The sequence below is a fragment of the Chamaea fasciata genome, unplaced genomic scaffold, assembly GCF_029207755.1.
Source record: "Chamaea fasciata isolate MVZ Bird 193981 ecotype frontalis unplaced genomic scaffold, bChaFas1.0.hap1 SCAF_2, whole genome shotgun sequence".
Classification (NCBI taxonomy): Eukaryota; Metazoa; Chordata; class Aves; order Passeriformes; family Sylviidae; genus Chamaea; species Chamaea fasciata.
The window spans coordinates 114,585,982-114,600,335 of record NW_027094087.1 but is presented as its reverse complement, the minus strand read 5'-3'; the positions used below and the strand labels follow the sequence as shown (position 1 = coordinate 114,600,335).

General features: G+C 38.5%; 1 protein-coding gene across 2 annotated transcripts in view; it reads left to right on the top strand.

The window, feature by feature from the left end:
• Positions 1-14,354, top strand: part of TTC3 (tetratricopeptide repeat domain 3) — a 50,495-nt gene that overhangs the window by 10,126 nt on the left and 26,015 nt on the right. For both annotated transcript variants that reach the window (XM_066177166.1, XM_066177165.1), the window contains exons 8-17: positions 257-342; positions 551-645; positions 1,882-1,944; positions 3,254-3,308; positions 3,976-4,174; positions 4,789-4,834; positions 5,812-5,935; positions 7,357-7,411; positions 12,917-12,977; positions 14,255-14,321. In XM_066177166.1, the coding sequence (XP_066033263.1) occupies positions 257-342; positions 551-645; positions 1,882-1,944; positions 3,254-3,308; positions 3,976-4,174; positions 4,789-4,834; positions 5,812-5,935; positions 7,357-7,411; positions 12,917-12,977; positions 14,255-14,321 (851 nt within the window). The remainder of the gene's footprint in view (positions 1-256; positions 343-550; positions 646-1,881; positions 1,945-3,253; positions 3,309-3,975; positions 4,175-4,788; positions 4,835-5,811; positions 5,936-7,356; positions 7,412-12,916; positions 12,978-14,254; positions 14,322-14,354) is intronic.

Below are 14,354 nucleotides of genomic sequence, written 5' to 3'. Positions count from 1 at the left end.
GAAATTCTCGGTGCCCAGGGTTCCAACACCTTTGCTCTTAGAAATCCTGAAATAATTCATATTCTTCTTTTCATTCTGGGCTTCTCTCGTAGTAAAAAAATGAATTTTGAAGGCTCCTGGTGCCAGGTTTGTTGGATTTATTCAGTTGTGAGCCAGGTTTTGCTGGCAGAGCAGGGTTTTTAGTAACAGGGGAGAAAGCCTTGAATTAAAGAATTAATTCCTCACCCTCTTGTGTTCTCCTGAATTTTGTCTCCAGGGAAACGTTACATCACCAAAGTGGCACTGCATGAATGTGATTTGGTGGCAGAATTGGAAGCTTTCACCTGTGAGAGCTACAGGAAGGTGAGAGAAACTCTCAGGATGGGTTTGGGTCGTGTTTTTGGGGGAGTTGTGATTATCAGGGATTGTAAAAATACCCGAATTCCGAAAGAGAAAAGCTCGTGTGTTCAATTCTGGCACAAATAATTCCAGTTAATACATGAAAGAATTGCCTTTACGCTGCTGAGTTGAGTGAGTTGAGTGGATAAATGGTTTGTCCTTGGTCTCGCAGCAAAGTGAAGCCATGAAACAGAGAGGGAATGCCGAATTCTCCCAAAGAAATCTGTGCGGTGCCATCCTGTCGTACACCAGAGCCATCGAGTTCTGGTAAGAACTGCTCCCAGCTTGTTGAAATTTTATACTATTTATCCACTCATTTTAGACAATTTTGCATCAACCGCTTCAATCAGAGGCCAAATAATACCTGGTTTTAAAAAAAAATCCCCATCACCCATTTTTTATTCTATTTTTTCCCCTTTTCTCCTGTTTGTTTTGTGCTTTTGCTGCTCCAAAAGTCCTGTTAGGGTTTGAAATGACCAAGAGGAAGAGGAGCAAACCTGCAAGAAAATGAATTATTTAAAGAACAACCACTTTGGGTGTTTGCCCTCGAAATACTCTTGCAACTCTTGCCAATATTTATCATTACTTATCTTTGTTCTGATGATGCAATTGGAATAAAGAAGAACAAATATTTCACCGCCTGCTCTTGCCAGCTCTCAGCCTTTGATTTCCTTTTGAAATCTTTGTTTAATTTCTTCCTGCAGGCATTTCCTGAAAGGCTCTAAGGGCTTTCCTGGGCTCTGCAGAAGGGAGAAAGGGATGAAATTTGAATTTTTTAGGGCATTTTTTCCCCTTCCCTTGGGATGTCAGCAGGCTTGGTGTGTTCCCCATTGGAAATGCTGATTTTACTCATCCTGGTGTCCATAAAATACAGGAAAATGGATCAAATCCCACTTTGCACTGAACCACCTTGTACAAAGAGTTGGATTTTTCATTTTTGAAGCCTTTGGCTTTAATAGGCTGAAAGGGATCAGGAGTTTTGATTTCTTTTCCCTCCCTTTTATCCACACCGAGGTCTCACCATGCACAATTCATTTTAGTCAATTAATTTTTAATATTCTGTGAATAAATCCATTTTTATCCCCATCAGTGCCCCGTGGCAGGAGAGGTTTTGGTCCCAAATTCAAACTGAAATCAACTTTTTTTGCCCAGTGGAATCCCTTGGATCAAGGCCAAGAAGGGAAAAGCAGAAGTTGGTGGAAATTCAGGAAATCCTGAAAAAAGCAGAGGAGATCCTGGGATTTCCAGGATCTGCCGGGCTTTTTAAGAGTAGGCTGAGAACAATTGGAGTTAGCTGGAAGTTGAAGAGCCCAAATCTTACAAAATAATCCCACAATTACTACGAGCATTCCCAGTGACAACTTTCAAATCCATGGAGGCTTTTGGGGGGGTTTTTTGAGAGCAAACCTGGTGAAAATGGATATTTTTTCCTTTTCCTCGTGGTTTTCCATAGGAATATCCATTATTGACCCTCATAATCTTGTTGGTTTTTTTATTTCCAAGCCGTACAAACCACCTGCTGTATGGGAACCGAGCTCTGTGCTACATTCTCACCAGTCAGTACGAGTGAGTAACCCCTGAAATATTGGGCTGGGCTGCTTTCAAAAGAAGGGAAAATCAAAATGGGGGCAATTCTAAAGAGAGGAAGTTCCAGATAGGGGACATTTAAAATAAGGGACATTCAAAATGGGGGGGGAATTCAAAATAGGGGACATTTAAAATACGGGAAATTCAAAATAATGGGAATTTCAAATAAGGGACATTCAAAAGGGGGGTAATTCAAAATAGGGGACATTGAAAATACGGGAAATTCAAAATAATGGGAATTTCAAATAAGGGACATTCAAAAGGGGGGTAATTCAAAATAGGGGACATTGAAAATAGGGGAAATTCAAAATAATGGGAATTTCAAATAAGGGACATTCAAAAGGGGGGTAATTCAAAATAGGGGACATTGAAAATAGGGGAAATTCAAAATAATGGGAATTTCAAATAAGGGACATTCAAAAGGGGGGTAATTCAAAATAGGGGACATTGAAAATAGGGGAAATTCAAAATAAGAGACATCAAATATAGGGGACAATTAAAATAAGGGGAGTTCAAACTAATGGGAATTGAAACTCAGGGACATTTAAAATAAGGGAAATTGAAACTCAGGGAAATGCAAAATAGGGGAGATTTAAAACAAGGGACATTCAAAATAAGGGAAATTGAAAATGGAGGACATTCAAAATAATGGGAAATTCTAAATAATGGGAAATTCAAACTAATGGGAATTGAAACTCGGGGAAGTTCAAAATAGGAAATTCAAAATAGGGGACATTTAAAGTGGGGGTAATTCAAAATAATGGAAATTTCAAATAAGGGACATTCAAAATGGGGGTAATTCAAAATAGGGGACATTGAAAATAGGGGAAATTCAAAATAAGGGACATTTAATATAGGGGACATTGAAAATAAGGGAAATTGAAAACAGGAAATTCAAAATAGAGCAAATTCAAAGCAGGGGACATTTAAAATCAGGGATATTGGTAAGAAAATGGGACTTTTGAAAGCTGAAACACAAAATGATTTCTGACGATGTGCCTGTAGTTATGATCGTGGATTTCCCCATCCCTGGAAGTGTCCAAGGCCAGCTTGGAGCAACCTGGGGTAGGGGAAGTTGTCCCTGCTCATTTTGGGGTGGAAAATGAGATTTTAAGGTCCTTCCCCACTCAAACCATTCCATAGTTTTGTTTCTTGCTGTTTTATTCAAATTTTTAAATATATTCTAATTTTTTATATTTATGTTCTTTATACCAGCCTAGAGACCTTTTTTTTGGGGGGGGGGGGTATAAATAATAAATTTCTTTTTCTTTCCCCTCCCTTCTCTCAGGAGAGCTGTAATTGATGGAAAAAGAGCCATAATCCTCAAGCCTGACTGGCCAAAGGTTGGTTTCTTAGACTTTCCAAAATCAGCTTTTTTGGGGGGGGCATTTTAGAGCAAGATGAGAACCCAGAGCTGATTTTTAATAATTAATAACACAGAGATTCGTGGACTGAGAATTCTGCCAAGTGCACTTTGCTTGGAGCTTTTTTAGGTTTAAAATGTTATTTTTAAAGTGCCTGGCAGTGTTGGGAAGAGGTTCTTGGCACGTGCAAAGACAAGAAAATGTTTGTTATGTTGGGAGTTATCAGAATGCTTCAAAAAAAAAAAAATCCATGTAGAATATAAAAAAAAATCCTGATCAATGGCCAGCAGGTGTTTCCCAATATTCCTGGCCTGAAGGAGAGTAAATAAGGGATACTTGGAAAATTGCAGAGTAGCTGAGATTAGGGCGGGAGAAAGCAAATTTGCTCTTTTCCAAAGCAGAGAAAGCAAAAAAAAAAAAAACCCCAAAAAACCCTCAAATTTGCTTTTTTTTTCCAAAAAAACCCAACTTTTTTCACTCTTCCCAATGATTTATCCCAGTTTCACTGTGCTGAGCACTTAAAAATCTGATTATTCTTCAGCAGCAGTTTTGGCTGGAAATCCTTCATCTCCTGGGTGTGGCTAAAGCCTTGAAATGTCAATTTTAAATTGAAATGTCTTTTTTTTTTCTTTTTTTGTCCTGCCAGGGTCACCACCACTATTGCAAAGCCCTGGCTCTGCTGGGCAAGGCTGATCTGGCGCTGGAGGCCAACGAGAAAGCCCAGGAGCTGTGCCACAAAAACCCCGAGGGGCTCAAGGAACTGGTCCAGCAGAGTGAGAAACTCAAGAGGAGCCTCCAAGAAACCCCTGGTAGTTGGGAAGCTGGGAGCTTTGCTTTGAAAGCAGGTCAGGGGTTTTTTTTCTTTTTAATTTATTTTAAAATTTAAATTAAAAAAAATTAATTTATTTCAAATTTTAAAATTTCATTTATTTACAATTTTTATTTGAATTTATTTCAAATTTTAAAATTTCATTTATTTACAATTTTTATTTGAATTTATTTCAAATTTTTAAATTTCATTTATTTACAATTTTTATTTGAATTTATTTCAAATTTTTAAATTTCATTTATTTTAAGTTTTTAGTTTGTTTAAATTTTTCAATTTATTTAAATTTTTTCTTCTAAATTTTAAATCAATTTCTTTAAAATTTTAAATCAATTTCTTTTACATTTTAAATCAATTTCTTTTACATTTTGAATCAATTTCTTTTACATTTTAAATCAATTTCTTTTACATTTTAAATAATTTTTTAAAAAATTTTAAATCAATTTCTTTTAAATTTTAAATAATTTCTTTTACATTTTAAATCAATTTCTTTTAAATTTTAAATAATTTTTTAAAAAATTTTAAATCAATTTCTTTTAAATTTTAAATAATTTCTTTTACATTTTAATTCAATTTTTAATTTAATTTAATCTAATCCTGGGGGGGCGTTTTGTTGGTTTTTTTTTTTTCTAGGTACCAAACATAAACAGAAGGCAAAGAAGCCTCTGGTGGAGAAGAAGTAAGTGAGGGAGTTGACAAATTTCCTTTGTTTTTAATTGATTTTCTTTTAAATTAGTACAACGTTTAAGTGGTGTGTAATGTGGGTATTGCATAGATTTTGTTGCCTATCAGTAAATAAAAATGGAATTAAAGAGTTGATCTGGAGTATTGAGGATTTCTAAGAACTAAATTATCTGGAGTATCCAAAGCACTGTGGGCAGCAGGGCCAGTTAATTAAAAAAATTAATTTTTAGCAATTAATTGCCATTACTCATTAATAAATTTTTAAACATATGAATTTAATTATTCAATTCCAGTCCCTTTTGTAGAAAATATTGTGGGTTTTTTTTTTTTTTTTTTTTGCTGTTGCTTCATCATTGCACAAGTTTGGACTGTGCAGTTTGAAGCTGTAAAAAATAACTGATGAGATCTTTAAAAATGGGATTACACACCTCTACAAGGGGTGAGATTAATTAGCATTAATCTGTTTTTTCATATTATATACCTGTAAAATATGGAGAGTTCTCTCTTTAATTTGTATTAATCTGGTTTTTTTGTGTCATATACGTGTAAAATATGGAGAAAAGCCCAGAGATTCTCTCTTTAATTTGAATTAATCTGTTTTCTCCTATTATATACCTGTAAAACATGGAGAATTCTCTCTTTAATTTGAATTAATCTGGTTTTTCATGTTCTATACCTGTAAAATATGGAGAATCCTCTCTTTAATTTGTATTAATCTGGTTTTTCATGTTTTATACCTGTAAAATATGGAGAATTCTCTCTTTAATTTGAGTTAATCTGGTTTTTCATGTTCTATACCTGTAAAATATATAGAATTCTCTCTTTAATTTGAATTAATCTGGTTTTTCATGCTCTATACCTGTAAAATATATAGAATTCTCTCTTTAATTTGAATTAATCTGGGGTTTTGTGTAACATACATGTAAAATATGGAGAACAACACAGGGATTCTTCTCTCTTTTCCCTCATCAGAGGCTGCACTTCATCAAAATCCCCTTCAAGAGTCTCTCCGGAGCAGAAAGAAGCAGAAAAAGAGAGGAAAAAACCCCAGGCTGAGGCCAGACATCCCCATGGTGCCCAAAGGCACGAGGCCAAGGTACAGGTGCCTGCAATCCTGGAATTCCTTCAGCTAAATTCTGTATTTTCCTGGGATATTTCCTGCCAAACCCCAGGAATTCCAGGGCCTGCAATCCTGGAATTCCTTCGGCTGAATTCTGCTTTTTCCTGGAATATTTCCTTCCAAACCCATCTCAGAAATCGGGATTTTTAGGGAGGTGGTTGTTTGGAGGAGGAGGTAGCCACTGTCACGTTTTGACTTTTAGGTTATTATTATTATTATTATTATTATTATTATTATTATTATTATTATTATTATTATTATTATTATTATTATTATTAGGTTATTATTATTATTATTACTATTATTATTATTAATAATAATAATAATAATAGTAATAGTAGCTTTTTCAATTTTAAATGGACCATAAGCAATTATTAATTTGAAGGGAGATTTGTGCCACTTTTATTGTCTTTGCTGCTGTTTACTGTAAGATAACAAATTACACTTTATATATTAGATATTCTATATAAAAACATATAGAACATACATAATTTATGATATATAATGATATGTTACGTATAATATATAACATATATATATAACATATATATAATATATAGAAATGTATTGTGTATTTCTCAATGGAATATATATATAAAAATGTATATTATAATCGTACATTATATAATATAAATAATACTATAATTGTACATTACATAATATATATTATATATAATAATTATAATAATATATGATGATATATAATGGGCTTATATATGATAGCAAATTATATGTGATATATATTAAAAACACATAAAAATTACATTTTGTATCTATAAACCCCATATATTACAATGCTGTAAAACCTATTTACACGTGACCGTTTAGCCCATGAAGCGCACGATAAGAAAGCTGCCAAATGCAGCAAATGCTGATCAATAAATAAATAAAGAGAATTTCCAGGCGGTTCCAGCAGAGGTGGTTGTGCTCTCAGGGCAGGGGGAGGGCCCTGGGCAGTGACGTGATCCTGGGAAAACGAAACCAGAGCAGGAGGGCAGGAAATGGAAATTTTGGAGTTTGTTGGCAGAGGAAACCAACCTGGGGAAGGTCCCAGAAGTGCTCAGGGCTTTTTTGGGGTTGTTTTTTTTTTGTCTTTTCTCCTGAAAACCTCTCTGCAGGGCTGTAAGTTTGCCTTCCCTCAGGGTGAATATTTCTGGGGGAAATATTTCTCTTGTCAGATCTGTAAATAATCTTAAATTGAGACAGACCGGGGAGGGAAACCATTGCAAAAGTGCTTTGATTAATGAAATTCTTCTTCTTTGCCTCGTGATTGAGAACATATCACAGCACATTTTCATTGCTGAGGGGTTTGTTTTGGGGTTTTTTTTCTGTTGCTTTGTTTACATCCAGTGAGGGAGATGAGTTTGAGTTTTGTAATCTGATATTTTTGCCGTCAGGTGACTGAGCCCCAGAGAACAGAAGGCAAAGTTTCCACGCTGGAGCAGCCTCCAAGTGAGTTGGTTTTTTGCTTTTTTGTGAAGTCTGAGCCACTTCTTCCTCTGCTGCTGCCGTAATTAATAACCAGAAGTGCATTTCCACATCCTTAGGCAATCATCTTTTACTTCTTTCTCAGACACTTCTGCATTTCTGCCTTAATTCCTCAAGGCTTTTGTCATTCGAAACTCCTTGACTGAATTCAGGATTGAAACTGGAATTAAAGAGTAAAATCTGAGTTTCACAGGCTGGAAATGCTTTCGCCTCTCCCTGAGCCAGGATCTAAATCAAAGAGCAATCTGTGTTTTCAATATTTACAATGAATTTGTGGTTAATTAATTAATTAATTAGTGGTTTAGAAAAAGCTCCATCAGAAAACAACGCTGCAGGTAAAAGAGGGAAGAGGCCACAAAATGTTGGGCAGAGTGGATTTTTAGCTTCCAGAGGTGTGTGATTCCTTGTTCACGTTTGATTATTTTTTTAATGGATAAATCATTTTACAGAGAGAATTCCCAGCCCCCAAAACTCCCCCAGTGCCTGAGTTACTTTCATTGCACTGAAAGTGAAGTTCAGGCAGTTCTGAGCTTCAGAGGGAAATCCTTCCCTAAATTTTCCTGGGAGATTTTAGGAAATCCTTTCCTGGGTTTTTTTTTTGGGAAATCCTTTTCCTGGAGGGGTTTTTTGGGAAATCCTTTTCCTGGAGGGGTTTTTAGGAAATCCTTTTCCTGGGTTTGTTTTTTTAGGAAATCCTTTCCTGGGTTTTCTTTTTAGGAAATCTTTTCCTGGAGGGTTTTAGGAAATCCTTCCCTAAATTTTCCTGGGGGTTTTTACCACCTGCTCTCACTTTGGTGCCTGTTCCTGGCACGATTAAATACCCGAGGAGATGGCAAAGCACAGAGCCCTTGAAAATAGGATTTTTGGAGGCCACTGAAAGTGTATCAGAAAATGCAATTTATAAATTGTAGGAGGAGTGATGATGATCTTGGGACCTCTGTGATCCTCTGGAAGGGCTGAAGGATTTTTTGGGAGGTGGAAAATGTGAGGAAGGTCACGGGGGAAATTGTTTTTGTTGGAATGATGTCAAGTGGTGATGGAGAAGAGAAGGAAGAGTTTATTCTTCTGTGAGGACAGGCTGGGATTGTTCAGCCTGGAAAAGGTTTTGGGGAGAGCTCAGAGCCCTTTCCAGGGCCTGAAGGAGCTCCAGGAGATCTGGAGAGGGACTTGGAGCCAGGGATGGAGGGACAGGACACAGGGAATGGCTCCAGAGGAGGATTTGATGGGACCTTGAGCAGGAATTGTTCCCTGGGAGGGTGAGGAGCTCCTGCCTTTCTAAATCCCTTCTCCAGGAGGAACCTGGCTGGGCCTGGATCCAGGTTTAGTGACAGACCTGGGCGCTGCTTCATGCCCAAGGCTTTCTTGGGGTGGAATTGATCCTTTCAGTTTGAGTTTGGGTGAGTTTGTCCCTCAGGATGGCAAACCCAAAATACTGATGGAGGTAAAATAAATCCTGGTGGAGACAATGATGAGAGGAAGGGATTTTAATCAATCATGACACAGTAAGTGATTAGAACTGATACTTCAGTGCATTGTTTGTTCAAGCAGTGCTTTAATGATGATTTTTTAGCCCGGAGGAGACAAAGCTCCAGGGAGACCTTCAATCCCCTTCTGATGCTTAAAGGGGCTCCAGGAGAGCTGGAGAGGGACTTGGAGGCTGGAATGGAGGGACAGGACACAGGGAATGGCCTTGAGCTGAGGGAGGTGATGCTGAAACCAGCCAGAACCAAACTCTCTAACCCATGCTGAAGGATTCCAAAGCAGCCACTCCTCATCCTCAGTGCTCAACCCACCCAGAGACCTCAACAGCACTTCTGGAATTCTTTTCCATGCGCCCACCTCTTCCTGGAGGCCGTTTCACGGCCCTGGAGGCTCATTTGAAGAGTTCTCTGGGGTTGTACCCACTGAGAGCCCCCAAGATTTGGGAGTTTCCTTTCCTCGAGCTCCTCTTTGGCCGTGTGCTGTTGCCTCTGGTTGTGTAATTTTGCCCCAAACCCCCCATAATTCTCATTATCTGCTCCCTCCCACTTCCCAGCCGTGCTCAGCATCCCCTTGTGACCCTCTGACATCCTTTTGTCTCCTTGGCAAGTTGGGCTCTGAGCTCTTACCCAGCAGCTTCAGGGCGAGGGACAATTTCCCTTCCCCGTGTTGCCGTGGAACGACAGAGGATGAAATTGGGCAGGGAATTAAAAATCCTTCCCTGGGAGCGTGGGGAGGGCACAGAGAAGGGGGCTGGAGAAGGGGCAGGGTGGCTGATTTTTGGAGGAATTGAAGGAAGGAAAAAGGAATGGGGATAATAATTCTGGGAGAGATCTGCCGCTTCTTGGCCCAAAGAGCGCGAACCGCGGCGAGCTCGACCAATTTGTGTTCATCCGTTGTTGGGAAGGGTGAGACAGGAAAAGCCTACAAATACCATTGCCTAGCGAGAAATACTAAAAATAATCAAACCTGTGAGCGAAATAGAAATGAAAGCCGGCTTTGAGATGTTGGCAGGGCAGGGTGGAGGACATCGATTAGCTGGTGATGGGTTTGGGCGATAGCAAACAAAGGGGGGCTCGAGGGAGCAGCCCCCCCCGAGGTTATCAAGGAAAAGGCAGATAAGAGAAGTAGTCTTCTAGAGTTTAGAATACAGGGTGGCATGGTCATCCTGCAGTTCTCATAGGCTGTGTGCAAAGCCTGCAGGGTTTGTAGCTCGCGCCCGTTGGTCGATGTCAATCAGAATGTTCAGCACAAAAGGAGATAGAACGGATTGTACCCAGGACCTCGCTCTCTTGCTCTTAGCTCCCTTGCTCTCTTACCCTTTTTACCCTCTGGCTCTCTTTCTCTCTCTTTGGGGCATCCCTTCAGCCGAGGCTGGTGGCTGAAGGGCGAGACCCTTTTACCCACGGCCCTCGAAATAAAACCTCGAAATAAAACCGCGTGTTCTCCGAGTGCCTCAGGTCTGCAGAGTTCCCTCTTCCCCGCCATCGACGGATGCTCTTAACAGCCCGCGTTCCTTTTTTTATTCCCTCTGCTTCATTTTCGCTTTCTCTTCTCCCTTCCTCCTCCCCCTCCTTTTGTGGAGTCAAAAAATATTTGATTTGAAGGGAGGAGGAGGCTCCCAGTGACTGGCTGGCCCCAGTTTGCTGTGGGTGGGGAGGAAGAGCCCTTTTCATTTTTTATTTATTTTTTTTTTTCCCCTTTGCCTTTGTTCTCTGCACTTTGCAGGAGTTTTAATGGAAAAGAACTTAATGCCACATTATATTCTTGTAAAGTTATTGGCCGTTTTGATTTATTTTTCTTGCTACTTCCTATTTTTGGTCTTCATGTACTGTTTCTTTGAGCTCGTGTATATTTTTATTAAATACCTTTGGTCGCTCCTAATGGAAAGTGCTAGGAAAAGTGATTCTGCTTCTACTATTTTTAAGTGCTTGTGGGGTAAGTAAATGATGTTTTCTGTGGCATTAATAAATTTCCTGAAGTGTTTTAACTGTAAATCAGCTGGATTTGCTTGTTACCTTTATTTTGAAGCTTTTTTTAAAAATTTTACCTGGAAGCAGCTTTTTAAAGTTGGGTGTTGTTTGGGGGGGGGGGGGGGCAGGAGTTGTTTCCGTGGGAATTGTTGCTGCGGTGATTTTTGTTGAATGGCTTTTGAAATGGGATCATTCAGTGGCCAAACAATGCTGATAGATTCCTTCCTCCAATAGCGAGGTGGTTTCTTTGCTCCTCACTTAAGATTTCCTTGTTAGATTGGTTCCTTGAGGGGAAGCAGCACAGAAACTGAAGGAAAAGTGAAATAGCTCAGCCTTTGCGTGGTTAAAGGATGATGTGCTGGAGGTGTTTTCAGAAGGATTCTTCTTCTCCATCGTTTCAGTATCTCTGCTTAGAGGAATTTGTGGCGGTTTTTTTTCCGCGTGGCTTTGGAGTTCCCGTGAGTTCCAGCAGCCATCCACCCAAGGAGTGGTGCATCGGATAACTCTGAACGCGTTGAGTCTTAGTGGTTTTTGTGCTGATTCTGGTTTTTGTGCTGATTCGTTTCAATTCCAGCTCGTTAAGGAGCTCCTGATGAGCAATTGCTCCTGGCATGAGGCTTGAAGTGCCCCTGGGATGGATTTAGCTGAGGAATGTTCCTGGGACACCTCCCCTGCCTGCAGGGACAGCACCCAGGCCTGCAGCTGGGTTGTTTTTTCCCCACAGTCTTCCAGTGTTTTGTGTTTAAAATACTCTCGAGTGTCATTTTTGAGCGCAGATGGTTCCTAAAATTCCGTCTGTAACATTAATAACTCCTCCTCCTGTTTGCAAATCTGATTTTCTGCTGGTTCCAGCCTAACAATAACCAGGTTACCCAAAAGTTTCAATCCCAGGTGCTGGCTTGTTTCTCCTGTGGGTGTGTCCAAGAAAATAAATTTTATAAAAAGGTGATTTTGCAGTTAAGGGCAGGAATTCCTGGGTTTGCCCATCACAATAAAGCATTAAAAGCACATTTCCTCCTTCCTTGTTGGCTCAGGAATTGTTCCCACAGCAGGGTCGGATCTCTGGGGTTTGGAAGTGGATGAGTAAATTTGGTGTGAAGTCTTTGATGTGAAATTGGAGAGTTAAAAGTGAATTAATTGGCCTCACGTGGTAAATCCTCCCTTGTTTTGGTCATCCAGTGTTCCCTCATTGATTTATTTTGTTGCCAGGGCCGTCTGTCTCTGTTTATTTACATTGGAGATTGACAGGGCTTGATCTTAACTTTAACTTAACTTGAACTTGGGGGTTTTGAGGTGAAAAATTCATCCTCATCATTTTTTTTTTTTTTTTTTCCCAGAGAAACTTGAACTTCCATAGGGATCTGTTATTCCCTTTGGAAATTCTGATTGGTCACCAAGTTACACCAAAAAAAAAAAAAAAATCCCAAACAATTTTAATATAAAATACTGCACAATATTTTTTTAGAATACATTACCTAACGTACAGTGTGTGCATTCTAATATACAATCCATAATTATATAATAATTGGAAATAAATAGATACATATATGAAGATATAATATGTATTAAAAATATATATAATATACATTATATATAATATTATCAGCTGTTTTAATCAAATTTTATTATCAATATTATCAAACTGTTTTTATAGGACAGATTGATTTCTTCAGCCTGGAGTCCACTCTAATAATCTTGCAGGTTTTTAAGATCCTTCTCTTTGTTTGAACCCTTTCCCCTTTAGGATTTCATTGATCCTCTATACTGTTGGACAGAACTAAAATCAAATTCATGGTGTTAACGCTTTTCGGTCGTGTCACTTTTGACTTTGTCACTTTTTAAGATCTCCAATTTGTAGAAATCTAAAAAAAAAATTTAAATTCTAAATCAAATTTCAAAGTAAAATTTAATGAAATGAAATTTAAAGGAAAGTGTGAGTTCCAGGTGCATTTTGTTTTTTTCATTTGCTTGTTTTAGGCAGTGATCACTTTGTTTAAAATCCTTTTCCCCGTTACAGACCAAAGCCAGCCAAACAAACGAAGGCCAAAAGCCAAAAGTTGTGACTATGAAAAGATGAGGTAAGAAACACTTTTTCTTTTCAAACTGATCCTCAGTTTGACTTGTTTTATGGGAGATTAACACTGCTTGGGTTTGCTGCTTGCTAATGGCTTTGTGTAATTTTTTCTTTTACATCCTGACAGTGGATGAAGTCCCCGAAATTCCAGTTTTTCCACAGTTATTACTTGAAAACTGAATATCTTCCATGCCCAGCTGAACTTTAGTAAACGAAGGCATGAATTGAATATTTGCTGTCAAAGCAGAGGGCTGACAGGAGTTTTGTGGCAGTTGTTACATCCAAAGTTCCAACAATAATTGTAACTCGCTCTTACCTCCTTTCCGAGGCCTCCTTTGCACCAAAAAAATATTTCAAACTCCTCTGAGCTCAGGGAAAAAAAATAAAAAGGTGAAATCTGGTTTTGTAAGTTTTATATTAGGACAGAACTTTGCTTGGGGTCCTTTAGATGTTTTTTGGCTCCGATTTTCACTTACAGCACAATCAAAAGTTAATTTTCACTTAAAGCCCAATCTGGTTTTTAAGGCCAGGGATACACCTGTAGGACAGGAATGGGAATGGTTGGGGCCAAAATTCAATCAATGGAGGCAGAACTGTAGGTTTTATATTTATATAAATATATATTTATAATATTTATAGGTCCACTCCGAACAGAGTTTATCAGAGGAAATCGTTCATTATTTCCAGTGGTGCTGAGAGACTTTTGGATTGTGTTTGGGACGGCTCAAAACGCGAGGGTGCAGCAAAATCGGATTTTTACACGGAAACAGGGAAGTTTCCCTGTAAAAAATGGATAAATTTATGTATTTTTCATGGAAAATTGCCATGTAAAAACTAAAGATAATTTTTCCAAGGCTGATTTCCTGGTGCAGAAGAGCCCAAGATCTTAGAAAACCTGATTATTCCCAGTCCTGATCTAGGTGTGACCCACAATCCCAAATTTCTTTGAATCAATACTTATTTCAGCACAATCCTGTTGTTTTCCCATGATTTTTTCTTTTTTTGGAGTACCAGTGTAGGTAGGAAGATGGAAATTTTGCCAGAGGAGAGGTCATTTAACTGAATTATCAGTGACTTCCTCTCACTTCAAGGAAGGGGAATGTTTTCATTGACTCTGGAACGAATTCTCTTTCAAGCAGCTGAACCAGCTCCAAATTTGCTTCTCTGTTGGGGGGACTTGATCAGACCTCTGAAAACCACAGTTTATTGAAAATAAATTAAGATTTAAAGCACTTTGACAAACCCTTGGTGCCCCTGTCCTGGTGTTTTTTTCTATTGTAGGGATCATGTGGATTTGAAGAGGGAATCTAAAACCATGGAAGATAAAGGTTTCTGTGCTGTGCCGCAGGTAATGGGAATTCAGCCTTAAATTGGAAAAGAT